The sequence below is a fragment of the Esox lucius genome, chromosome 6 (genome assembly GCF_011004845.1).
Source record: "Esox lucius isolate fEsoLuc1 chromosome 6, fEsoLuc1.pri, whole genome shotgun sequence".
In the NCBI taxonomy this organism is placed as follows: domain Eukaryota; kingdom Metazoa; phylum Chordata; class Actinopteri; order Esociformes; family Esocidae; genus Esox; species Esox lucius.
Window position 1 is genome coordinate 25,142,328 of NC_047574.1, and position 27,827 is coordinate 25,170,154.

At 42.7% G+C, this 27,827-nt stretch overlaps 1 protein-coding gene across 7 annotated transcripts in view; it reads right to left on the reverse strand.

Annotated features, from left to right (window-relative positions):
- prkn (parkin RBR E3 ubiquitin protein ligase) overlaps positions 1-27,827 on the reverse strand; it is an 89,656-nt gene that overhangs the window by 26,506 nt on the left and 35,323 nt on the right. For 6 of the 7 annotated variants that reach the window (XM_020047449.3, XM_034292603.1, XM_020047448.3 and 3 more), the window contains 4 exons: positions 26,245-26,363; positions 23,567-23,650; positions 23,334-23,449; positions 18,908-19,044 (listed from right to left, as the gene is read on the reverse strand). In XM_020047449.3, the coding sequence (XP_019903008.2) occupies positions 18,908-19,044; positions 23,334-23,449; positions 23,567-23,650; positions 26,245-26,363 (456 nt within the window). Of the gene's footprint in view, positions 1-18,907; positions 19,045-23,333; positions 23,450-23,566; positions 23,651-23,793; positions 26,062-26,244; positions 26,364-27,827 lie in introns of those variants that run through there. The other variant, XR_004575800.1, reaches the window with a different exon arrangement.

The window sequence follows — 27,827 nt, forward strand, 5'->3', positions numbered from 1 at the left end:
ATTCCATTGGCAGCCATGCATGCCCACGCCATGACACTACCTCCACTAAATTAATGTAGCAGCTCCTGTGTGACTGTGCTAAATTAATGTAGCAGCTCCTGTGTGACTGTGCTAGGTTAATGTAGAAGCTCCTGTGTGACTGTGCTAAATTAATGTAGCAGCTCCTGTGTGACTGTGCTAGGTTCATGTTGCAGCTCCTGTGTGACTGTGCTATTTAATGTAGCAGCTCCTGTGTGACTGTGCTAAATTAATGTAGCAGCTCCTGTGTGACTGTGCTAGGTTAATGTAGCAGCTCCTGTGTGACTGTGCTAGATTAATGTAGCAGCTCCTGTGTGACTGTGCTAAATTAATGTAGCAGCTCCTGTGTGACTGTGCTAGGTTAATGTAGCAGCTCCTGTGTGACTGTGCTAAATTAATGTAGCAGCTCCTGTGTGACTGTGCTAGGTTAATGTAGCAGCTCCTGTGTGACTGTGCTAGGTTAATGTATCCGCTCTGGTGAGAGCTATGGGGGCACTGTGCTACACAAGACCAATCACTGTCATTCTCTCTCTCAGCCTGATGGAGAGCAGAGCACAGGGCCATTACGACCTCCGGAACAGAGACGTGTAGCCTAAAGGAAGACTGATATTGCCAAGCTTGCAAAGTCTGAGCAGCCAGGCAGAACACCCACAGTGAAACCCTATCAAGGACTAGGCAAGGCTGGTGGTCGCTGGTGGTGGCTGCTGACCTACCGGATCACCCAGAACATTCTCAAAAATCCCCTTGTATTTTATACTGGGCCTGTGACTCCTCCCAAAGGAAAAGGTCCAGAGGATTCACATGGTTTATATATGCATACGGTATAGTGTCATGAATCACTTGGTTTGTTTTCATAATTCCTCCTTAAAAGTTGGGCGTTAATCACACACAGTTGAAGGCATAAATCGTATATCAGAAAATCACATTCTGATTGTAAATGTTACAAAGACAAAAAGAGCCCATTAGCATATGAAAGCACAATCAAGCGAGACGTTGTTAATGCTTGATTATGAAGACAATCAATCGGCAAATCAAACTGCCTCGTACCGTGCCGAATAATGATTTCACTGTTAGAATGTCGATGTCATATTAGAAAAGCTTGAGTCTGGTCACACTTTCGCTTAGGTCTCGATTGAATCTCTACATGGAGAAGACCGAGAGCCTTGCCAGACAAGTGAACTGAATAACCCTGCGAACGAAAGGTTCACTACACTTTCCGATGTTGTCTGACCTCTCTCAGTTGAGATGGCAGGGTTAGGTCCAAGTGTTAATGGTATCAAAGATGTTTATTTTTTTTAATGTTTTTTTTTTATTTACATGAATGTAATGGCCAGTCCAGTTTTATGTTTAATCCCGGGGGGAGGGGGGAGTGTAAGGTGCCTGCATGCTTTGTGTCTCTAAAAAAAAAAAAACATTTTAAAAGACCAAAGCAATTCTGGACAAGGTCAGGCTTTTGACAAATGAGTTCCATTAACGGCATTCACCTTTCTCTCCTGGCTCAAAGTTAGTAAGGCGGCCGTCTTCTAAAGCTCAGGCAAGTGTGGTTTACACATTTCTAATGGCCCTTCTGTGACAAATGACGGTCTCCTTCCCCAGCCCCAGACCTCATGTCAGGTGGGTATCACACACCTTATTCCCCAGTACACAACACTGTCTACTCACATACTGTTTGACATCTGTGTGTAGGTGTGATAATGTGCGCGTGTGTGTGTGTGTGTGTGTGTTGAAGGGTAAATTAGACAGGGGAGAATGTTTCAGTGTGATCAAATAAGATCCTGCCCTACATGTCAGAGAGAAGATGTCACCACGTAACTGAACTATCTACAAGCAGATACAGGAGCCTTTTTAAAAGGAGGGAGGAGGCATAGAGACACACATACACACACACACACACACACACACACACACACACATACACATACACACACACAACTGACAATGTGTTAGAACTACAAAAACCAACACTAAAAAGGCAACTCTAAATTGTATACTATCAATCAAACAAAGGTATTTATAAAGCCCTTTTTACATCAGCAGTTGTCACAAAGTGCTTTTGCAAAACACCCGACCTTAAACCGCCCAATACTAACATTTGCAATTGCTGAATCAGTCGCGGTTTATTAAATAGTTGTATACATGATATCATGGTCTTTCCAAACCGACAACGCACTTTCCCATAGAAGGCTGTCCTAAAAGCAGAAGAGGGTCCGACCCGGGTACCTATTAAACTGGCCACCGCGTGTTTATGCAATCAATGAATCCATTTCTTTTGGAAGCTACAAGGACACATGCAGCAGAGTGATAAGGGGGGGTGCGTTATCTCATTTACCCACAGTGCGCACACACACACACACACACACACACACACACACAGGTACACGTCCGTGTGAGGAAGAGTGACGACTGATGATCTTAACTGTCTGTAACTGACAGCGGCGGAATTTCGTCATACACCTGCACCTGTGCGTGCCCACGAATACACACACACACACACACACACCTGCTACAGGGATGACAACCGGTCCAATCACACACATTACCGAGTCCTTTGTGGGCAGAATCCCAGCGTTTCCATGGCGATACAAAGTGAGAACCAATTGCCTTCACTTCAAAGGCTGTGGGACTTAAAAGCAGTGCGGAGCACCTTATCTCAGCTCCTGATGGCAAAGCTCTTTACCAGGCTTTACCTTCACTCGCATGCAGGACAGCTTCATTTGCAGAAAACCACTAGACAGCACTGCGAGAGGGGAAGGGTGCAACGTTGCCAGGAGTGTCCACAGGGAATGAAAATCTAGTTTTACTGTAGGTTATCTCCCAGTGGGCATATTAGTGAGTCACAAGGAATAAGAAAAAGTTAACAAAAAGTAATGGCTGAACCGTGTTTTAGACCTCTATGAGGAGGTACACACTTTCTATCCACGGCATACACTCTCTGACACCAAGCCCTCTGAACATAATTGTACTCCATTGTGAGTCAGTTAATGTTGCACCTTTGTAAGACACATCTCTCTCTCCTTGATGACAACTGCAGTACACACCGACACCCACTCTTAGGCTGAACTCAACCTTTAACCAAGCGGAATTTAAAAGTGGATGTGGATTTGTCATCCTGTTACAGTAGGGTTTTGACAAAGGAGATTGCGCCGAAAAAGGCAGCAATAAAAAATAAAAATGCCCCTGATGGTGGCATCAAACCCCCGCAGCTTATTTAGAATGCCGCGGCCTGTGAGCGACCTTCTCAAGTTCTTCCAAGTCACTCGGCGCTCCGTTCACTCCACTGGTTTGCAGTCAAAATTCACAGCCACTAGTAGACTACGGAGTAGCAACGGGAAATGTCCCTACAAGACTAAAATGTAAAGGTCCTGAACCTTCTTTCTATAGAAAAACACATATTCAGCAGCTAACTTTCGAATCTATTCGCCACAGCATTGTCTGTTCTCATCCTGTTATCCTGTTATGGTTCCTTCTAGAAGCTTCTAGTGAAGGAGGTTAGTTCAGGCCTAAATTCAGCAAAGGCAGTTAGCTGGGTTGAATCCGGGTGAAATCTGAATACTGTACGGTTGGCTATATATAACTCTCACTGCTGTAGACGTTCATTGTTGTGTACAAAAGCCTCTTAGAAAGTGAATGAGGCTTCTGATTTCCTCGGCACTGCCAGCAATGGAGAATAAAGATTTAGAGAAGCCAGGGAAGGAGAGAAAAGGAGTGAGGGAGAGACTTTACAGGGAAGGGAGGGCTCCTCAATTTGGAAAAAAGAACAGTGTACCTAGTATAAATCAGATATGTGTATAACTAGTACTAAGGGGTAACATATGACAGCATTTATAGAAAAAAAATCTCAATTTGAAGAACTGCCGTTTAATTACAATGAGAAAGACCAGTCCATTTTCCAGTCTATGGCAAGACAAAAAGGTTGGGTGCCTAATATCTCAAATAACATAATAGATTATAATAATAGATAGCTAGATAGATAGATTTTTCCCACTATGACAGCATTGCTTTTCAAATCTTACCCAACGACAACCGAAACCTGCTGTTTTTCTCCTTTTCTCCTCCTACCTCATAATTAATTGCACCAATCTGGTGTTCCAGGTTTAAATACATGCCCGATTAGGGGGATGCAATGAAGACGTCGTGTAACTGGCTTTCAGGGCCACATTTAAATACCCCTGCCCTGAAGGATTATGATGTAACATTTTGCTCATAATCTTACTTTTCTTAACTTAAACTGACCAACACCAAGCAATACTTTGGACTTAGGCACTAGATTATCAATAGAATTCTAAAATATAGGGCATACTAAAGGGTGACTGCCAAGTAATTCTCTTTGATATAGACCTCCCTCCTGATAACAGTTTGCTGCTGGAGAAAAAGCTCAAGGTACTCGTGTATCTCGATAATCAGTGATTTTCAACATGAACAAAACTGAGAGACACACATTATTGAAAACATAGCCTTCTTCGTTTCTAGAGATCTATAAATTATATTGAATCCTTTGTTCACTGTCTAGCATTCAAAATAATAGTTCTGTCTAAATCCTATAAATGCTTCAATAAACCTCTACAGTATACATCAACAGTAGGACAAATCAATTGTCTAGCCCCCTGTGGTTTCTACAACACAAATATATGTTTTGCAGTACAAATTAAATACTGTATGTTTTCTCACTGAGAAAAATAAAAAAAAGAAACCAGGCAAGCCTAGTTCAGCCGGCCCGCAACAGAAAGTGTTGGTCGTTGTTGCCCTCCCAAGACTTGAACCCGGATCACCCACATAAAAGTCTGTGACTTTAACCACTACACCACAGATATACATTTGTGGGGTGTCAGTATAGCCTCTTGACATCACGCCAAGTTTTTATTATTTCGTTAGACACCATTAACCATTGTGTTAAACTGAGTAATGTTTCTTATTAAGATTTACCTCCACCACAAATAGCATCTATGAACTGTATGACGCCATCGATTGCTTCCCAGTGAGCAACCAGTTTTGCCGCTGTTCTCCTGATCTCAATTTGCATAAGCTAATTTGCATCTCAGGTGGCTTTCCACCAGCAGCCCAATTGCTTTACGTTGGCGGCTAGCCGTGCTGTGATCTGCTGTATCTGCTTGTGTTGCCATTTTCTTCCAGAAGAGATGCTATTGGACTCCTTTTATTCTTGTACTAATTGTTTGCATTAACTTTATTTTAATATTGTTAAATCTTAGTGTATAGAATTTTGGTCAACATTGGTAGTTTATAAATAAAATAGACTTTGACTTTTGCAATATTTCTTGTGTAAAGGACCTTTGTGTAGACATGTACAGTAAACACATAGAAGCAGCTGGCTCTCGCCATTGCTTACCATCATTTTCCCCCCGAACTAATGGCCATTTTCCACTGCATGGTACCGGCTCAACTACTCGCCTATAGCCTTGACTTTAATGCTTCATGGGGGACAGTTCTTTACTGTGTTTAAACACCGCCGTGTCCATAGATGGCGCTGTAGTGAATGTGAATTGCACGTAAGGCAAGACGATCGCCATTTTGCAAGCTAGGAATCCCACGTTCTAGTAATGTGATAACTGGATCATTCTAGTGATTTGGTGCTTTAAGTCTCGTTCAGGATAAGGAACAACTCTTTTTCAAAGGGCGTAAGGTATAAGCTATATGTTCTGAACTGGACAATGCAACATTATTATGACATTGTTTTACTACAATTTGATGAACTCCCGAAACAAAAGAAGATCACGATTTTTTTGGACATCGGACTGAAAATTATTGAATGGTGAGTTCTGTTCTGCGTTATTATAAATAAGTAAGTGTTGTTAGGTTACTGAGTAAGAATGTATATGTTTCGTAATAAACAATGACTGTTTGCAATATTCTATTAACATTCAAATTCTTTAGTCAAAGTCACTGGTAGCCGACCGCAAGTTCTAAAACATTGGAGGGAAAACAAGTTATATAAACAGAGTTTGAAAAAAAACAGCGTTGGCCTGCGATGAAATACCTACAGTAACCCTTGTGTTTCTTCGTGTGTCCACAAGTTCAGATTTTTTGTGCTTCTTCGCATATCAACAGTTGAACAGGTATGGTAACATCATTAGCTAACTTTGCTTTCAGGTCATGACATTTTCTGTAGTTTTGTTCCCGGAGGAGGATGACTGTGTGGCAGTAGTTCCACGCCTGTGGCTCAAAGAGAGAGTTTGCTACTGGCCATCACACAGCATCACCAGCAGGAAGTCCTTCAGCCACGACAAGTTTGCCAGAACTTGTTCACCACCTGAAGACACCTGGGAGGCTGTCCCTTATAAGCTCATCAAGCATGCAGGTGAATTTGAAAACATAATAACAATTTGAAACTTGGAATTAAAATATGTTTTGCAGGGTAAATGCTTACAAAACCTTAACTTTTCCTAGACACGTGAGAGACCGGACATGTATACCGGCAGAAGAGTGAAAAACGTTCAAGTGTGGGCCCCTACCACCCCAAGGACACACATCTACACCACAACTCCCTGTGGATTGCAGCCCTGGAGGTATGTGAATTACATGGTGATCTCGTAATTGCTGCAATGTTTACTTGGTTTCACCATATTTATCTGTTCACCAACTTTTATGTTTATTTTTAGGATGGAGCAAGCACAGTACTCCAAGGCACCAGAGAGGTACTCCACGCCACCATGTAGAGGATTGCTACATAGGTAAGTGTGGTTTCATTCACTTAACCCAGAAGCTTAACTTGTTATTAAAGCATGTTGCTTCCAATTTTATTTGTCAATTTCAATTTAATTTTAAGGGCAAGAAGGCAGAGGTTGGGGTAAGTTTTAGCTTTGCACATGAACATGAACATTTTGGCAGACACTGCGATTTGAGTTCTGATTGTAAAATAACCAGATATTTAGGACTGAATAATTAGTTTGTCTTTACTTTCCGAACATTTGGAGAAGATCGAGCAGCTGACTGAAGAGAAGGTCGAGCTGAGGGCACAGCTGGCTCTACAATCAGGTAAAAACTAGACTATAGTTACGCTAGCATCTTGTATTCATGAAACTGCATTTGTCTGAACGTGTGCCCTTTACTAATGCAATACTGTACAGCCATTCTGAAATGACATGTATATGGCAGTTGACATTTCATTGTGCTGGCTCTACAATCAGGTAAAAACAAGACTATAGTTGCGCATGTTGTCTTCATGAAACATTTCATTTGTCTTGAATGTCATGCAATTCTCAATCATGTCAGACCATTGAAGTACAATATCTGATTACTGTATTACAGGAGCCATATGGAAGAATCCATCCAACCAGGATGCCAGTGATGAGGCTGTCCAGAACCAGGTCCCCAGGTACTAGAAAGGGGCAGCTGACCGTGCAGGTGGGAGAAGACATTGCGGCGGTACAAGATACCTGCCATGAATATGAATGACATCTTCAGCACAACCAATTTTGCTACTAATCAACAGTACTCTTTTTTTTTATACATAACTATGTACAGTGTTATGTATATGATCGCATTATCCTCTTAATATATTTAAAGCTGTGTGTGAATGTTCTTAATTCTTAATCCACTGTATCTATGATATTCAATAACTATCGATTGCTGCTAGGTCACACTTATGTATATACCTGCCATTCTAGCCCTTGTTTATATTGTATTGTATGTATTTTATTTTGTACTTTTTCACATTCAAACACTAATTTTACTATATCTGTTGTTGGACATGTTTTCTTGTACTATTTGATTTATTTTAAAATTAAATGCAGTTTTTTTGCACTACTTGATTTTTTTTTTTTTTTTTTATTCAGTTCATTTTCATTTGTGATATGAACAAAATTATTGTAAAGGATTATTATAAATAAAACCTAATATTGGTGCGTGAGGCATCCCTCTGGGTTTAGTGCATAAAAGCGCCTAGCCTCCGTCGAGCCCCCGGTGAGCCGCTGATCAGAGTATTGTTGAAAGGCAGTTTAATGAAAGCGGCCCACTGGTGGCCCGACTGTGACGCACACGCAAAAAAAAGCAGCGGCCTGCTGGCCAGACAATTTGCAGAAACGCTCGGCGGCCGCAGCAGCAGACAGCTAGTGGGCCGCCGGTGTGCCACTGGCGTGTTGCTTACTGGGTTATTAGCCAGTAATGTCGCTAGACACCATTAAGCATTGTGTTAAACTGAGTAACCTTTCTTATTAAGGTTACCTCCACCACAAAAGCTTCTATGAACTTTATGGCTTTTGCCACTGGTCGTTATAAAAAATTATTAGTCATTCGTGAATGATATTGATAAAATAATTACTGTATCAATATGACGATAACAGACTTTTTCGTCAAGTGAAAAGACAAGAGAATCGTTTAATCAGCAAAGTTTTTATCTAAACTGAACAAATCCTAAGACATAATTTGAAAATCCACCAGAAATATTTTCATTATAACAGTAAATAGTTTCATTTTAGGCTTCCCGTAGCTACTGAAGGTTGTAGCCAGCAAGGTTTTTCTCCGTCCTGAACAAATCCTAATGCATAATGTGTTTTGACTGTGACGGGAGTCAAACGCGGGACCTGTTGTTCTGTAGTCCACGTCTCTAACCACTACACTACTTAACAAGGGGTAGTCTCTCAGTCCCTCACCCAGTCAGTAAGAGACATTTACTCTTCTAGGCCGGCTCCACTTACGCAGTCCGGCAAAAAGAACATGCATAATGAATTGCATTTGTATTTATTTATACTGTATTTATCATGTCATTTCTAATACAAAAATCAACCAAAGAGTAAACAGTCACTGCAGCGCCACAAGACAAGACAGAAACGGCCATTTTGATTGTTTCCTAATTTTACCAAGTAACTATGACTGAGAATACATTGACATTTCCAGCTATGACCTGGGAGCAATTACAGTTAACTGCCTGGCTCAGGGACCGAACAAAGTCGTTTTCACCTTGTCTGGCTCAGGGATTCAACATAGCAACCTTTTAGTCCTGATCAGATGCTGTAACCACTATACTACCACGCCTAGTGATTAATAATTAGTCCTTACAGTATCATTACGGGAACATGCCATATGTTTCAGTCTGTCATGGCTTCAAAGTGTTGAATGTGGCTGCTAGAATCTTGACTAGAGCAAAACATTCAATGATACTATGCCAATTTTACTGCTAACCTATGGAGCATTGCACGCATTTGCTTCCACTCATCTTCCTGATTTGCTTCTGCCGTACATACCGACACTCGCTAAGATCACAAGACGCAGGCCTACTCACCGTTCATTCTCCCATAGAGCTTCGTTTCTGTGAGGGACTCGACTCATTCTCCTTTAAGACCAGTCTCTTCAGTTTAAGACCTATATCTTGGGTAAGGTTTAGGGTTGAATGTAGTTCGGCCCAGGGGTGTCAAGGTGAACGGCGGGGCACTGAACTGTCCTTGCTGCCATCGCCCGGCGGGCTCCCCTCTCCACTGGGAAATCTTCTCTCCAACACTATCATGGGGACAGAGTCACAGATTTACTGGTGTTCCCCAATGTCGACCCTAAGAGGGGGAATCATCTAATCTCAGGGTTTTCGGCTAAGTGGGTTGAGTCAGTGATGATTTCTTTTAGCCAGGCTGTGCACTCAGGGCTTGTGGGTTGGGAGAAAACTCTGTGGGCTATACTTCGGGGCAACAGTGACTCCTGACTCCTTTGAAAGATGTGCACTGTCTCAATCCTCAGTATTCACACTGTAATAGCCGATGTGCCATGGGACCATGGGTCAATCTATCTCCTGCCTTATTGAATGAATTTAAGAAATCCTCCATTTCATTTCTTTGGTGTCCTATTGGTCAGCCACAAGACTACCTGGCGTGACTACTCCAAGCTGTCACTGTCCGAAGACCACCTGGTTCCGTTGCTAGTGTCTGCTTGACAACTCGTCATTGATTTGGAATACACAAGGTGTGCTTCTTTAGAAGGGAAAGAGTAACGTAAGCTGGGGGAAATGATCAGGGTGACTGTTCGGATGATTACCATCATTTATGGATTGCTTTTTATTTAGGGTATTTTTGCAGTCTGTAAGGCTCCTCTGACCTCCTGCTTAAAACACATTCAAAATAAAATAAATTGGCAGCCTGCTAGATAGTGGGTCACATTTGCAGAGCAAGAGGAAGAATCTTTCCACCAGACACAGGAATGTTGGGAAAATCTATCAGAATTATAACTCAATTTCCACTTTAATATCCAGCTGAAACTGATAACAAAAAGGGGCCTTTTTCATAAAGAGAGTGGGCCCTGAATCAATACTCATATAAAAGTGTGGTTAGTTTCTCCTCAGCAGATAGAGGTACGTGCCATATTTCATCCTCAGGCGTCCCGTCGCTGATAAAGGGGTTTTAAGACCACCAAATCTAATTTTTGATGTCCTTCTCATCCATGAAGGGCAGCTGGTCACACAGACAAAGGCCTATGAGAGGCCCATCCAGTCAGAAAACACTTAAAATAAAAACATGAATTAGTGTGTGAGTGCACGTGTGACAGTCTGCATACATTCTTATGCACATGAGCATTCAAACAACGCTGTTGTAACATAGTGGCTATTTGTCAAATGTGTCATAATGTATGTGTTCTAACATGGCTACAATGTGTTTACTTGCTTCTAATATGGATATTTTACTGCTTTTACCTCCGACTAAGAAGAATGGTAAATATTTGGATCATGCTACCGCTTTGATAAGCTGGTTGCATAGTGTAGGTTAGAAATGTGAGGTGGATGTTGCGGTTGTTTTAAAGGGCTCTTAAAATGGTGACATTAACATGTATTAGGGATGACATCCAAGCATTAAAATTAGATATTTACCTCAACATCGTGTGAAACACAGAACAATCTACATGGGAGGCCGTGAGGAGAGGCTGGGCCTTTATCACAGTTGTTTTGGTTGAACTAACTGATGTTTTAGTTAGGGGTTCACAGCAAATCTATGAAACCGATGATTATTGTGTTCTTGGATTCAGATAAGTTTTCTTTGACATAGTCAAATAACTCAAGCATAAATGTGACTTTTTCTAATTTGGCAAACAGATACTAAGGGGCCATGCGTAACTTAGTCAAACAAAATGAATTATGTATGTAATAACAACAAGTTAATACAATGTACTTATGGAAATATTATATTACTCAGTGATGTAGTAGTGTTTTATTCTCCAACTTGCATGGTGCTCCTATTGAAATGAGGGCCAGGTTGCCAGGATGGGTAATGTACCATACAAAAACACATTAACTACAAGTAAGTCCACCTCCAGATAGAACTGATCTTAACGAAACATCTAGTAGTTTGTAATGTACCTTTTGGGTTTGTTCTTTCCTATTCTTCCTATCCTCAATGGGCAAGGTAAAAAAAGATATATCATACATTCTGAGACATATTTTGGGAAGCAGTGAAACTGAGTAGAGATTTTGAAGATTGTGCATTCATACAGTATTTAGAGCCAATTTAACCTCCAACCTAATCTCTCAATCCATGAGAGATTATGACCTTGTGACAGTTCTTACTGAATCGAAGAATAAAGCATTAGAGGCCTTTACAGGCAACCAGCGGAGAATTGCAGAGTTCCCTGCAGAGTACAACAATTTGCTAGCTAGCGGGTCCTGCTGTGCCAGACTAGATGGTGACGCATCAACACACAGTCTACGTTTTCCACTGTGATTGCTCAAGATCGACGGTGCAGTTTCAGAAATAGAAAGTTTTTTCCCCACATCATTACATTTCTCCAACTTGCCTGAGCAGCCATCATGCACACCAACAACACAAACCGGACCACCTAGACAGAATTCCCTCCCTGCCAAGGCTTGATTTAATATGAATTGGCCACCCTGTCTGCTGCCTGCTGTCTGTGAATACCAGAAATTGGTGAATTTACTGAAAACGTGCACAATTAAGGCCCATGAAAGTTGAAGGTTTTTTATTTTGGCTTATAAAATTGTATCGCTTTATAGTAGAATGCACTGCTTTATATCAGTGGATTGTTCAAACGCTTAACTACAAACACAACATAGTACATACTAACCTTGACATAATGGCAAGTTACATTTTTTGTCTTTTGTTCATAAGAAATAGTAACTATAAAATTCTGGAGCATAGAAATCCAACTGGATTTCCCCCAGGCCATGGGCACCAGTGTAACAGTGTAACGGGATCATAGACATCAGTAAATAAAATAACATACGTAATATACGTTTGACTATTAATCACATAAACATAATCACACAAACGCGACCGGTTTTCATTCCAGTGATGTATCCTACCTCATTCCAGAGATTTGGAAGCAGTTACCAAGAAATACATTTCACCTCCCTGTGACCTTCATCCGATTTCCTCTGTTAAGGAGGTGGAGCAGTGGGGGGAGGTGAAGTGGGGGAGGGAGGTGGAGCGGGGGAAGGAGGTGGAGCAGTAAGGGGAGGTGGAGCAGTGGGTGGTGGTAGAGCGGTGGAGGGAGGGAGGTGGAGCAGTAGGGGGAGGGAGATGGAGCGGGGGAGGGAGATGGAGTAGTGGGAGGAGGTGGAATGAGGGGGGTTCAGGGTGAGAATCCCGGCTTTCATTTGGCAAACAAAGTTCCTAGCATATAATGTACGGTTCTGCTACAATTGATAGAAACAAGTAAATTGCTTGCTGGCACACTGATATACTAGAGGGGCCAGGATCACTCTGCATTTGAGGCTATATTTTTCAAGAATCTCATTGTTTATCCTGGTGGAGAAAGCTCCTAGCATATATGGTTCTGTTATAGTTAATAGAAATGTGTGGCTGATGAATGAGTGTGTCTAACAAGGATTTAAAATGGTAACACATTTTGGTTGGTACAGCGGCGCAATTACCACCAGGTGCGAGGCACCAAACTGAGTCAACTTTTTTATTAGTGTCCCTTTGATCATGAGGGGGCAGCACAGGACGGACTAGAAGATAGAAAACGTTTTTTTAAATGGTTGTAATATAAGGTATTTCCCATATTCCAGTTTATTCTGAAACAATCACAAAAAAACTATATCAGGTAACTTGAATACTACTTTTGTTTGCTTGGTTGCACTAAGCCAGCTGAAGCAATTAACAGGAAATTATAAGAGTTTCAGTCGCATTGTGCTTTTGCTTGATATAATCTTTTCAATGATACTGATAAAGTTAAGCTTGGCATCAACTAATATAATATTCTAGAGCAGGAGTAAGATATATCTGATTCAGCCAAATGTAAACATTTAGCCAACAGCATGTTTTGTGATTCAGATAATGATGCAGATAATAATTTGCTTAGCTTGCTAGCTAACGCGACGTAGCTCTACAGCATACAACACTATAATAATGACACTGCTGTTAGATTTTTACATGCAAACTTTCATTACTGATATAACAAGGTCAGCCTGCTTGATCATGAAGGAGGTTATTAGCTAGCACGCTTTATGTAGTTGTCATGTTTCTATGTTTCGATATTTCTATTTACTGTGAAAGTGTGCACACACACACACACACACACACATACACACACCTTGGTTGCTCCCCAGAGTTCAACAGTGAACACTTCCATTAGAACCCTGCAGAAATAGTCTGCCTGAACACACACACACGCACGCACACAAGCACACAACACTCACCATCCATCCCTGCCTGTTTTCAGTCAGCCTGGACACATGAGGAGATTGCACATCAATCTGGCCACTCAGACGGCGATAGCAAAACAATTTTTTTTCCTTTTCTAATTCACATTTCCAACCTACTAATTATCAGCTAATTATGGGTTTGATTAAGGAGTGTGTGGCGAGCTGCTTCTTCGCAGGCCTGACAACCAACATGATGAGGATTAATGGAGCCTGCTCCATCCACATCTCTGATGATATGATTTTGTCAGCGGCAAGAAAAAGACACACACACACACAAACAGTAGACTGTTAGTGCACAGAAGCCAACAGGTCAGTCAACAAGGCCATGACTCAGGCGAGGGACACAAACACACAGGTCAAAAAAATGCAAAACAGCATCAGTGGTGAACCTAAAACAGTCCTGCCTTCTGATAATGTCTGTACTCTGCTATTCCAGGCCAGTGTCAGTGATTAGCGACTGAGTTGAGACAAGGCCGAGCTTGGGACACTGGTATCTTTATGTCCATCACTTATTCTTGGTGGATTAGGGGATTCTGATTCTAAAGGGCTTTTTGTCTTCTACTATTTAAGATTTGGTATTCCCTTGCCTGAAAAATCAACAATATACTATCCCAGCAAGAGTTCAGCGAGAGCTACTCTTTGAGATGTTGGAGTTCAAAGGGAGAGAGCAACACAGAGCCGGATTCACTGTGTATGGGGGAGTGATTTAAACCAGTAAACTTTGGATGACCACACACACACACACACACTCTCTCTCTCTCCCCTTTTGGAAGTTTACTTCCTACTCAAGACTCAACTCCACAATTAGAACCTAAAATCTAACTGCAATTAGTCCTTACTTAGGGATATAGAATAGTTCTGAACAACCAACTCACTGAATGTGTTGTTTCCTTTTCTTCCTCTCCTCCTAGAGGACAAGCATGGTTCTGTCACTACGTTTTCTCTCTCTCTCTCCCTCCTTGTTCTCTCTCCCTCCGTGTTCTCTCTCCCTCCGTGTTCTCTCTCACTTCGTGTTCTCTCTCCCTTCGTGTTCTCTCTCCCTTCGTGTTCTCTCTCCCTTCGTGTTCTCTCTCCTTCCACGTTCTATCCTTTAGTATTCTCTCTCTCCTTCCGTGTTCTCTGTTTAGGGCAAGGTAGCATTCCAATTCCCTTTGTTCTTTGGCAAATTCTTTCCAGTTTGTCATTTATATATCTTCTTCTCTTTGTTTTCTCATTATTTGGTTGGTTCTGTCTGGCTGTCTTGATTGTTTGTTTTGTAAAGAGAGCTACTAAATCAGCTGACTTAGTAGGCACTTCCCAGGTTCCTCTTCTTAATGGAAGGTTTGAGATTCACTTGAAGTGGGTGTGAAATTTAAAAAATAATAATAGATTTGGATGATTAGTTGGTAATGCCCTAATTCAGCTCTTATTTGGGAGTTTATCCCATTTTGTAAATGACTGATTGGTAAGTGGACCCCAGAACTCACAACCATAGAAAGCTCAATGGATTCTAGGACTTACTGGAGCATTTTGAGACAAATTCAAAATGGGATTTCACACTTTATGTTCCTTTTGATAGTGACAGCGTTTGGGTCTCTGTTTCAAAATTAACATATCAAATAAACATTTCAGTTTGTGAAATAATATATTAGAGAACCAGCCTTAATATAATGACCAGAAAAGATGCTGTCATTTAGATTTTCTTAGCAATGATTAAGTAATCCATGCGACTATATTCAGTTGTTAAACATGAAAAGAATGTGATCAGAAAATAAAGAATTGAACAAACTACTAAGAATTGAACAAACCCCAATTACTGTAAATCTTACACTGTTACAACAGCTACCTACACTCATGTACTTGCACTGCTTGTGTTGGACTGGGAGCAAATTTAACCATCAACAAAAATGGTCTCATGACCAATTGTAACTGCAAAGTTCAGGCCGGTTTCGTGGACACAGAGGTCTAGTCTAGGACTAACAAAATCAAGGTCATTGAAAAATCTCCACTGACTGTGATTTTATTTTAGTACAGGACTCAGCTTAATCTACGCCCGCTGCTCTGCGTTCTCCCTCTCTCTGCGTTCTCTCGATCTCTCCCTTCACACCCCCCCACCCACACCCCCCCCTTAATGTCTGATGCTGGATCTTCAGGAAGGAATGTGAGTGTGGATCTCCCAAAGGAATCTGGACCTACGCCACACAAACCACCCACACTTCTTACATCTCACATCTGCCTGCTAACTCCGCCAGATCACATTTCATCCAGACTCACTCTTATTAACACACTAGATACTGACAAACCCCCTTTTACCGGATCTGCGTTGGGGTTTATAATGTCCCAGGAATGGCTCAAACTGTTTCCTATCCCTATGTATGGACAGATTATGAAATACGAGCTCTCTCTTCTCAAGGACAATTAGTTTTCCATGGATTATTAATGGGTGCAGTAATAGGTCCTTTGAGGAATATTAATCAACAGCAGATCTTGGGTCTTCACAGGAATATCAATCTACAGCCAATGCATATTTCTTTCAGGAATAATTCTCTTGCGCAGATACAAAACCTCACGGGAATACAAATCTATTGCAGATACAGTGTCCAAAAGGAATATTAATCAAAGCAAACGCATACTATATACTGTATGTCCATGAAAATATTAATCCAAGACAGATATAGGACCCTACAGGAGAATGTCACCACTGGATCCCTGTCATCACAGGAATATGAATCGTCGGTAGATAGCATTTTTTATGGGGTTCTGTATCTTGGTATCTGTGCTATTACAGACTCTGCCTTGCGCTGAGCAGTGCAGGCTGCAGGCACCGGCTGGTATTTAAGGACATTTCTCACTTGATGATAAAGTGTCAGGTTCCAAGTCCAACAGGTGCAACAGCAATTCCTTCTTATCTTCCCCCTCTCCCGGCCAACGGGCTGGCTTAGCATGTTTAACATGCAACCCGGTACACCACTGGCGCCCGGAGAACCCAAAAAGACACGTCGGGAAATGAATCCTGCCCCAACCCACCATTTATACCCCAATCTGTGACAGTACATGACAAAAGGTCACTGGTTTGTTAGTCCCGCCAGAGTCCACCGTTCCTCTGTGTGGGGTATGTTTTGATTGACACGTTGAACCCGGAAGACACCCTTCTGCGGGAGGATAAGAGATGTCTAAACCTACTGCATGACCACCCTTGGACAAGGCCCCTAACCTAACAAAGGGACAGCCTTCGGGGTTTCACTGCTGCTGTTGGAGATCAACTCATCATTAAAGGAAAAAAAAACAACACTACCTGTCACTCAAAGATGTTATGGCTGCCAGTGTGAAGAGAAGGTGACTGCGTAGTAAGATTATGCAGATAATTATTACTTGCAGTTAGTGTGTGCACTTTGTGAATGTTAGAAAGGGCTAGACCGGGCAGACAATTACTTCCAATGACTCAGGTCTTTTCCTGTAGGAAGTTACAGATGAATAGCGGTCAATGCTGGTGGAGCCAATAAGATCTTTCAATCTCAGAAAATTTCACATTTGAGAAGACGAGAAACGTTTCCCTAGGAACGTTTTGCGCTCATGGGCGGTCATCCTCCATCTCAAAGGCCAGGATGAAACATCTGTAAATGATGACCATTTGGCCTTTGGTTCCTGTCACCACACCTATTGAATGGTCATCTCTTTATACATAGAGATATGAGTCTCTGTGCTGGTTAACTAAATCGGTGTCCGTGTAGAACGTTCAACTATAATCTTCCACACTAATAAGGTTGTAAGTCTTCGAACCGTGAACATGAACTTGAACTTCAGGATTTCTCCTATAGCTCCAGCTGGGTTTTCTTAGGAGAAAATGCTGTTTAAGCCTTCTTAGGACAAACTATTTTTTCCAAATTCTGTTGCCATTCACTTATGACTTGTGTTTTGGCTAGGCAGTAAAAACGTATTTAAAAGAGGCAATGGCATTTGAGGTTGATGCCTGACCTTTCTGCACAATCACATGTCTGCAGACACACAAACAGTGATGGATCACCTGAACACGAGAAATGGATTGTTAATGAACGAACAGCTCTTTCTGAACGTGTCTTTTTGGTGAACATTGGTAACCAAATAGCATTGTTGAAAGGAGCCTTTTATTTTGCTCTATGATTTCCTTCGTTTTTTAGTTGGGAGAGAGCATGCATTCCAGTCCATTATTCCAGAAGGGTAACCTCAGTAAGAAAAAAAAAAGAAAAAACTTTTAATTAGGACCAGTGAGATGTAAAGTATTTGAACATCCATTTCAAACACTAGCATAACAAGAGCCAAGCCTGTGGTCTGCTTATGCATGGTGAATTTGTTTACAGTCAAGCAATTCTTGATACCTGATTCATTAGTGTCACTGATGTAATGGATAATGTGATGAGTGTCAGAGTTTGCAAGTTCTACATCTCTCAATAAAACAGAACATTTGAGGAAAATGCATCCGCAGGTTATTTTAGTGGTGATCTTTAATATTCTGTGTACAGATTATAGACTCCTTCTGTATACACTTCCAGCCGCCTGCTATAAGGTTCTCAGTGATGTTTCACAGTTCCCATCAAGTTCTGAATTCATTCCTAACCAATTAATGTAACTGCTATTTCAGGTTATTTTGGGGAAAAAGCATTGTGCAAGATGAGGAAAAACACTTAAAAAAATGTAATGTCTTTTTTTTTACATCAGTAGTAATCAACAGATCAATCGATTATCAAAAAATTAATTGGCTGCAGCCCTAGTGCGCGCGGGCACACACGCGCACACACGCGCACACATACACGCACACACACTTATTAGAAAGGAAGACTTTTTCCATTCTCACATTGATCTCCCAATCCACAAACCTTGATCTGGTCTGTTGAAATCAGGCCTCCAGGTTTAGAAACTGTGATTTACATCAATGAAGTCAGTAAAAATAAAAGAGTGGTAGGAGGACAAATAAATAAGTTAGACAGATGATAAAATAAAACCCAACTAATGAAGAGAGAGTTATAAGAAAGGAAGTGAGGGGCAATTAGTGAAGGATTCAGAGAGCGAGACAGCGAGAGAGTCGAGATAAAGACGAAGGGTTAGAGAGATATAAGAAGGTTGTGAGAGACGGAGAGAGAACGAGAGGTTGAGAGGACGACAGAGAGAGGATGACAGTGTTGGGTCAGTGGTCATCCCCAGATCCACATTACAAAGACCCAAACAGACCATCAGGGGGAATCAATAGGGGCAAAGTTCTGATACCATCTACCCCCATTCACTACAGCCAGGGAGCACAGCCCCGATCCACCACTGACAACACACACGTCGGCCCGAGTTTACCTGCACAGGGCAATGAGTAGCCAATGTCTGGGTGATGGACGAACTGTCTCTCGTTGAGACGGGTCACACAGTATAAGTGGAAGCAGTCCAGGCAGACGACATGGCGGTCTAGACACTGGAACACCAACACTGGACTCCTACAGAGTGAACAAGAGGACCAACTCAGCGACATCTCACGCACGTGAAACACACAAAGTCAAGTTAAGCCACAATGTGTTGTGTAAGATTACTGCCAGATCAGATTTGACCTTTAAAAACAATTCTAGGTATAAAAAAAAACGGACAATGTAGGAGCATGAATCACTGAAGAAATTGATAACATGCTCTCAGTATATCAGTATATCAAACAGTATATCAGGAGTAAAAGTGACGAAAATATTTTTGAGGCAACATGAAAAAAACATAATATCAGGGAAACTGGCATGTCAAAAAACATCCATATGGGGAAAACTTACAAGTACACATGGGTTTCAAGGATTGAAAGTGAAACAGTGGTAGAAAAGAAACTGTCAAACCAGAAAGACAGACACTGTACAGATCAGGAAGGATATGGAAAATCACTAGGTTCTAAAACCATATAAAATGTTTCTACAATAAATGTAATGGCTATGTTATAAATGTTATATGTAATAAAGGATGGATGGATTGCCATTGAACATAAGAAAAATACTTCACTTTAGTGGAATACATAACCCGTGAGGGCTGATATTACAGAGCTGGCAGCACAGTATGTCACAAGTAGAGGGAAAACATACTATTATCTCCATGTGTTATCATGTACATAATCAGCAATATACAGCAATACTGTATGTATGTACAGCCAGTCAATTTATTTTTATTTGAAGATATGTGTTCTCAGGTATTTTATGCTTTATTGGACAAGTGGTGAAAGAGAGAGGCAAGTTTTTGCTGACACACGCACACATGCGTGCGCACCCACGCGCACCCACGCACGCACCCACGCACGCACGCACACACGCACGCACCCACACGCACATGCACGCGCACACGCACACACACAGCATGTTTAAAAGAAATCAACAGAATAACAATGCTTTAAGGCAGTCGCACACACCCACACTTGCAGGCAGTCTGAGGGAAGCACGCCCCTGAACCTTTCTCCCTCCTGCAATCAGCGGCTCCAGGAAGACAGAGTTGTGATTCTGTCGTATAGATGAAGGTCACACACTCCTGCTTGGTGACGGCGGCGGCCATACTGTCATTTCCACACCCTCTGAGGACAAAAGCAGCCCAGTCCTTCACCTGCTTCCCGCCGCCCGAGACAATAGGAACCAATCACAGACGCCCTCGTCTCAAATCAAGGACTCGGCGCTACGAGCGTGATTGAAGTGGGGTACAATTACTCAAGTTGCGCTTTGTTTTCACCATCGCTTGTCTCGGCTCGCCTCCGCCACTTAGCGCAACCAGCTCCTCGGTTTGTTTAAAAGGGCAAACGAACAAGGGCTACTGTAAAACAACTCCTGCTTTAAGAAGCTCACGAGGGATGTGCTTCGACTGAGTAAGTGGGTGGTTGATTGCCCTCTTTAGTGGAATGAGTGGGTTGTGGATGTTAGCAAGTTCTGGTCTAGTATATTTAATTTATTGTGATAGTACATAGCCAGGATCTAATTTCCCTGATCCTTCATAGCATTAAGATCATTGTTGAAAACATTAGATGCACCGGAATATTTAGTAACCAAGTGTTTCACAGACCCAAAGTGAGTTGGCTTGTCAATTCAAACTGAATTCCTTGGTTGCTCTGTCATTTACTATATACTTTCTTTTCCCTGTTTCGTTTAAGTCATTGGTGATGTCAGAATGAGAAGTCCTGTACAAAACAATACCAATCCTAGATCCTCTCTAACCAATCACAGCATCAACACTGCATGTGTTCTAGCTCTGGACCAACCTATAGGTTTCTGGGACCAATCAATGTGTCTACACTGTGTTTGCTTTCTTTATAACCTCTTATGAAGTAATCAGCTCCAGCATAATCATGCATTTTGTTAGTGACGATTCACTGAAAATATATATCCAGGCCAGTCATAAGGCTGTCACGGTGAACCAGGTCGATACAACAATCATAGAGCTGTCACGGTTCATAGAGCTGTCACGGTGCTGTCACGGTGAACCAGGTCGATACAACAGTCGTAGAGCTGTCACGGTGAACCAGGTCGATACAACAGTCATAGAGCTGTCACGGTGAACCAGGTCGATACAACAGTCATAGAGCTGTCACGGTGAACCAGGTCGATACAACAGTCGTAGAGCTGTCACGGTGAACCAGGTCGATACAACAGTCGTAGAGCTGTCACGGTGAACCAGGTCGATACAACAGTCATAGAGCTGTCACGGTGAACCAGGTCGATACAACAGTCGTAGAGCTGTCACGGTGAACCAGGTCAATACAACAGTCGTAGAGCTGTCACGGTGAACCAGGTCGATACAACAGTCGTAGAGCTGTCACGGTGAACCAGGTCGATACAACAGTCGTAGAGCTGTCACGGTGAACCAGGTCGATACAACAGTCGTAGAGCTGTCACGGTGAACCAGGTCGATACAACAGTCGTAGAGCTGTCACGGTGAACCAGGTCGATACAACAGTCATAGAGCTGTCACGGTGAACCAGGTCGATACAACAGTCATAGAGCTGTCACAGTGAACCAGGTCGATACAACAGTCATAGAGCTATCACGATGAACCAGGTCAATACAACAGTCATAGAGCTGTCACGGTGAACCAGGTCGATACAACATTCGTAGAGCTGTCACGGTGAACCAGGTCAATACAACAGTCATAGAGCTGTCACGGTGAACCAGGTGATAATATCAGGACAGGATCTGGCTGGTGGCCCTTCTGAGACACCCATTCCTGAACTGCTGCTCCTCCTGGATAGGACAATCTGTCTTCCCCTGCCTCCCACCATAAATATGCCCCCCCGTGGGACTATGACAGAACAACATAGACAAAAACACACACACTCTCTCTTCTCTCGTTCTAGCTCAGATTCTAACACGTCAAATGCTTCATAAATGAGCTGTTAATGTTGTGAACATTTTTAGTTTTAATAGCAAATATAAATACCAAATTCAACAAACTATACTCTAGGACAGTGTTTCTCAACCCTGCTCCTGAACACCCCCTGCCCTGCATGTCTTAGATCTCTCCTTGTCCTAACATACCTGATGTAGCTGATCATTTGAGTCAGGTGTGACAAAGCAGGGAGAGATCTAAAACATGCAGGGCAGTGGGGCACCCAGGAGCAGGGTTGAGAAACACTGTTCAAGGATGTTCTAGTCTTAACCGTTTCCTCAAGTTCACATGAACAAAGCATAGGTTTGATTCCTTGTGTTCAAAAGAAAGGTTTTTTGTCCATTAAAATAATATCAAATTCATCAGAAATACAGTTTAGACATTGTTAATGTTGTAAATAACTATTGCTGAAAATGGCAGATTTTTTATGGAATATCTACATAGGTGGACAGAGGCCCATTATCAGCAACCATCAGTCCTGGGTTCCGATGGCACATTGTGTTTGCTAATCCAAGGCTGTCATTTTAAAAGGCTAAGTGATCATTAGATTTTGGTAGCACAGCTGAAAACTGTTGTGTTGATTATAGACGCAATAAAACGGGGACCTTGGCGATCTTGTACTACTCCCTTCACAGAACAGCGCGAACTGGCTCTAACCAGAATAGAATGAGGAGTGGGAGGCCCCGGTGCACAACTGGGCAACTTGACAAATACACTAGTGTGTCTAGTTTGAGAAAGAGACACCTCATAAGCCCTCAGCTGGCAGCTTCATTAAATAGTACCCAGTGATTCCGGGATGCTGTCCTTCCAGGTAGAGGTGCAAAGAAAAAGACGTATGTCAGACTGGCCAAAGATGGGCAAAAGGAGCCAATGCTTTATTGGAGCCTATTTCATCCTACAACAGGACAATGACCCAAAGCCCAGCTCCAAACTATGCAACTAAGTGATGAAGCAGTCAGCTGGCATTCTGTCTATAATGGAGTGGCCAGCAAAGGCTCCAGATCTCAACCCTATTGAGCTGTTGTGGGAGCAGCTTGACTGTATCGTAAGAAGTGCCCATCAATCTAACTTGTGGGAAGTGCTTCAGGAAGCATGGGTTGAAATCTCTTCAGAATACCTCAACAAATTGACAACTAGAATGCCGAAGGCCTGTGAGGCTGTAATTACCGCAAATGGGGAATTATTTGATGAAAGCAAAGTTTGATGGACACAACTCTTAAAAAATATTATTTCTAACCTGGTCAGTCACTATATTTCCTATTCATTTTGCTACATTTCCTATTCAAACTCATTTCATGTATGATTTCATGGAAAACAAGCAAATGTCGAAGTGACCCCACACCTTTGAACAGTAGTGTATATACAGAAAAGGAAACGTTGCAGGGGTCCTTACGTGACATCTGTGCAGGCAATGCATGGGACACTCCGTATATTGGGCATAATGAGGTCCAGAGCCACAGACGTGTCATCGTCAGTGGTTGGATGGGCTGCACACTTCAGGTAAAACTCCTGTGAAAGGTAAGTAAAAGGAGAGGCATGAGGCAGTGTTTTCAGTCGAGGTGTGCTTACGTTCTAAGGCTGGGGTTGGCAATGAGGGGGTTTCAGGTGGTTGTTCATTGGTCTTACCGCTACTCTGCCAAGACACGCCTCTGACTGACAGACGCCGTGGATACGCTCGGGCAGAAGGACATCGTCCCAACAAGATGGACCCTGTTACAGGGAGAGAAAGAGGGAAAAGACTAAAAACCCATAGCTGTCCTTAGACATCACTTTCAATATACTACACTGTCATATTTTCTCATTAAATTTACATTTAAGTCATTAGCTAAAAATGCCTACCAAGGACCACTTACATTTTCTAGACACTTTTAGTTTCCCATTGGAATCTAACCCAAAACAATTGCCTTCCAAGCTCCAATGATTTAGCCACTGAGCCAGATGCTTCAGCAGTTTGTTGCCACACTGTGATTGTGTGTTGTCTTGGTGTGGAGTCAGACACTGGCCACTCGGTGAATCCCAGTCATTCAAGCCTGTTCCACCACTCATTAGCATAAGCATTTAAACATTCTGACAGCGGCCTTAATAAGCCTCTGAAAAGGTTAAGAAAATCATTACTCCCCTGTTGGGTGAGGGAGAAGGGGAGGGAGGGTATCCTGGGTGGCTAGGCGGCGGGGCATCGAGATCACACACACACACACACACACCTGCTCAGAGACAGCCAAGAAAGGTCACTCACACAACAAGACGTGCACGCGCACACCCACAAACACACAGAAAAAAGACACACAAACCTCCCCCAGAATATAAATGAATAATGAGAAAAGCAGTTATGAATAATTCAGAAACACTTAGCCTTTAGTTCCTCCTCTGTCTCTCTTCCTCCCCCTCTTTATTTTGGAAGTATATTCGACATCTCCCGCAAAGCTTTAATTAGATTATTGTTTAACAAACTGGGGTTTGTCTCAGCAGCAGCTGTGCTAATCTTACAGCAAGGGCCGATCTATGTGATTGGTTGTCAGAAGTAGGACCCCGCTGTACACTAGTAGAGCACCCAAAGTGATCAATATGACTCGTAGAGCAGCTAAAGTGATCCAGCTCACTAGAAAAGCAGCCCAAAAATCCATCTCACTCGTAGAGGAGCCATGGCGACCCAGCTCACTCGTAGAGGAGCCATGGCGACCCAGCTCACTCGTAGAGGAGCCATGGCGACCCAGCTCACTCGTAGAGGAGCCATGGCGACCCAGCTCACTCGTAGAGGAGCCATGGCGACCCAGCTCACTCGTAGAGGAGCCATGGCGACCCAGCTCACTCGTAGAGGAGCCATGGCGACCCAGCTCACTCGTAGAGGAGCCATGGCGACACAGCTCACTCGTAGAGGAGCCATGGTGACCCAGCTCACTCGTAGAGGAGCCATGGCGACCCAGCTCACTTGTAGAGGAGACATGGTTATTTTCCAGTTTCTTGCACTCACTGGCCTGACAAATCCTAGTTGTCCCTGTTCTTGTCCACCTTGCTGCGGTGCAGATCTAGTTCCAGCCAGTCGACCCATTCTGTCACTGCCCACAGCACAGCTGGTCATCCCTTTCCTTGTTCATCTGGTTGTGGATATCTGGTCATCTGAACATGCACAAATATTAGACCAGGCTTTCACAGATCATGGACTATCATAATGTTCACCAGGCACAGCCAGAAGAGGACCAGTCAACCCTCAGAGTTTTCTAACCCTACTAGGTAGTTTTTCCTAGCCATTGTGAATCAATATCATGTAGTTGCTTTCTCTTTGGGGTTTTAGGCTGGATGTCTGTTTAAGCACTTTACTGAAAAAAATGCTTTATCAAATAAATGTGATAGATTCAAATTTGATATATTTGTGACTTGTGATTGATGCACATCAGGGGGCAATAATTTCCCTCCTAGATGGATGTCACTGGGGGGAGGGGGGGACAGATGGGTTTGTCAGACTGTGTATGGGGAGATAGATGTGCGAGAGGTACCTACGGCTGGTCATTGCTCAGGTATGTAGACCGCGCCGTGACAGTGGTCAGAGGGGAGAGAATGTTACCCTGGATATCTGCTTCGGGCTGAATATGGGGAGGGAAAAGAGACTTGCCATTTGTGACTGACTGAATGTTTATTCTGGTGGAATGGGAAGGGGAGATTTGTGGTGATTGACTGGGGTCCAGTCCAAGTTTCAGGTAAGTAATCACCAGCTCTGGCAGGAAACCGGCACCATGTTGGCATGGCGACAGTAGACAAATATTATTTGAGCACGGTGGCCGAGCGGAGGCAACATAGCAGGCAGGTGGGCTTAGTGAGGTGTCACTCAATCTCAGTAAACAATGGGCCGGATCCTGAGCTGTGGGTAGGCCGGCCCACTCCCACACACAGAGAAAAGTCCCATACAGACCGGAGGTAAACGTTGCTGCGTGCTGGACAGACAAGCGGAGGGAGAGATTTCCAGAGTCACTGTGGAAATGTGTGACTCGATTGAATTCCTCCATTGGAGAATGAGAACAGATTAGTAGTGTTAAACAAAAACAAAAAGTGGGGGGGGTGGAGGTGGGGTAAGTTGCTCTGTTTGGGATTAGTATGCACTGTGGACTTACCTGATCTCTAAGCCGCTGCGCGTAGGAAAAACAAAATAAAACTTTCTTCACTCAGAAAAGTATTATGCCGCGGAAGAAATGGGGCCTGCGTGTACTCAAAAAGACAGCGGAGCCTAAGTCCAGTGCAGGTCACTGAGTACCAGTCTGTCAGTAGCTCTTGGCTGCAGTATTGTAGTCATACAACCATGGTTGACTCACTCGGCTAAGGGTGAGGGTTCCCTGCTTGCAGGCTCCACAGCGCACCCGTAACTTCCCCGGCTGGATGGACCGGCACACACTCTTGCAGTACACATAGAAGTTGCTGTGAGGTCTGGGCACTGGAGGGGAATATAAGAAAACAACAGAGAGAAAGAGGTAGATTGTAGCGATAATAAACATACAAAATGGTGGCCTTACATGGTTGAACATAATTGTAAATGTAGTTAGCGTGAATCTTAGTTCGAATAAATCTAGAGTCCTAGAAGTGGTAATGATTAAAATGATATCTGCACCTAAGCACCAACGTGAACAACCATTAGGGTATAAATACAAGTCAGAAACATTGATTGCTAGTCAAAACTGATGTTGGTCATGAAGTCAGTGTCATCCAAAAGTAAACTTCCTGAGGACCAATGAGAGTTTGGATTGGAATTAAAATGTCAAACGTGTATGCACCTTATACTCATTAATAAAGGGGAGCATTTTGTTTTCTGAGACATACTGGGAAATATAACAAGGCCTGGTGAGTAACAATATACAGTTCTCTAAATAAATAATTAGCAGAGCCGGCACATCGGGGGGCATTGGGCCATGCAAATAAACAAATTCCATTTCAGTCTTGTCCTCCACATGTTGTAACAGGATGTGCAATCCTCATAATGTTGAGGAAATAACTACAGTTAGGTCCAGAAATAATTGGACACTGACCCAAGTTTTGTTATTCTGGGTGTTTAATTTGAGGGTATTTACATCCAAATTAGATGAAAGGTTTAGGAATTACAGCACTTTAATATGTAGCCTCCTCTTTTTCAAGGAACCAAACGTAACTGGACAATTGACTCAAAAGCTGTTTTATGGACAGGTGTGGGCTAGTCCTTCATTATTTCTACAATTAAGCAGGTAAAAGGTCTGGAGTTGATTCCAGGTGTGGTATTTGCATTTGGAAGTTCTTGCTGTGAACCCAAAACATGTGGTCAAAGGAGTTCTCAATTCAAGCGAAACAGGCCATTCATAGGCCTAAAATAAAAAATCCACCAGAGAGATAGCAAGAACATTAGGAGTGGCCAAATCAACAGTTTGGTACATCCTGAGAAAATAAATAACACATTGGTGAGCTCTGCAACACAAAAAGGCCTGGACGTCCACGGAACACAACAGTGGTGGATGATCATAGGATCCTTTACATGGTAAAGACAAACACCTTCACAACATCCAGCCAAGTGAAGAACACTCTCCAGGAGGTAGGCATATCATTATCCAAGTCTTCCATAAAGAGAAGACTTCAGAAGAGCAAATACAGGGGGTTCACCACAAGGTGCAATTACTTCATGATCTGAAGCATACCACATCATCTGTAAAACACGGTGGAGGCAGTGTGATGGCACGGCCATGCATGGCTTCCAATGGCACTGGGTCACTAGTGTTTATTGATGATGTGACAGAAGACCGAAGCAGCTGGATGAATTCTGAAGTGTATAGGGATATATTGTCTGTTCAGATTCAGCCAAACTCAGAAAAGATGATTTGACGGCAATTCACTTTACCGATGGACAATGACCCAAAACATACTGCAAAAGCAACCC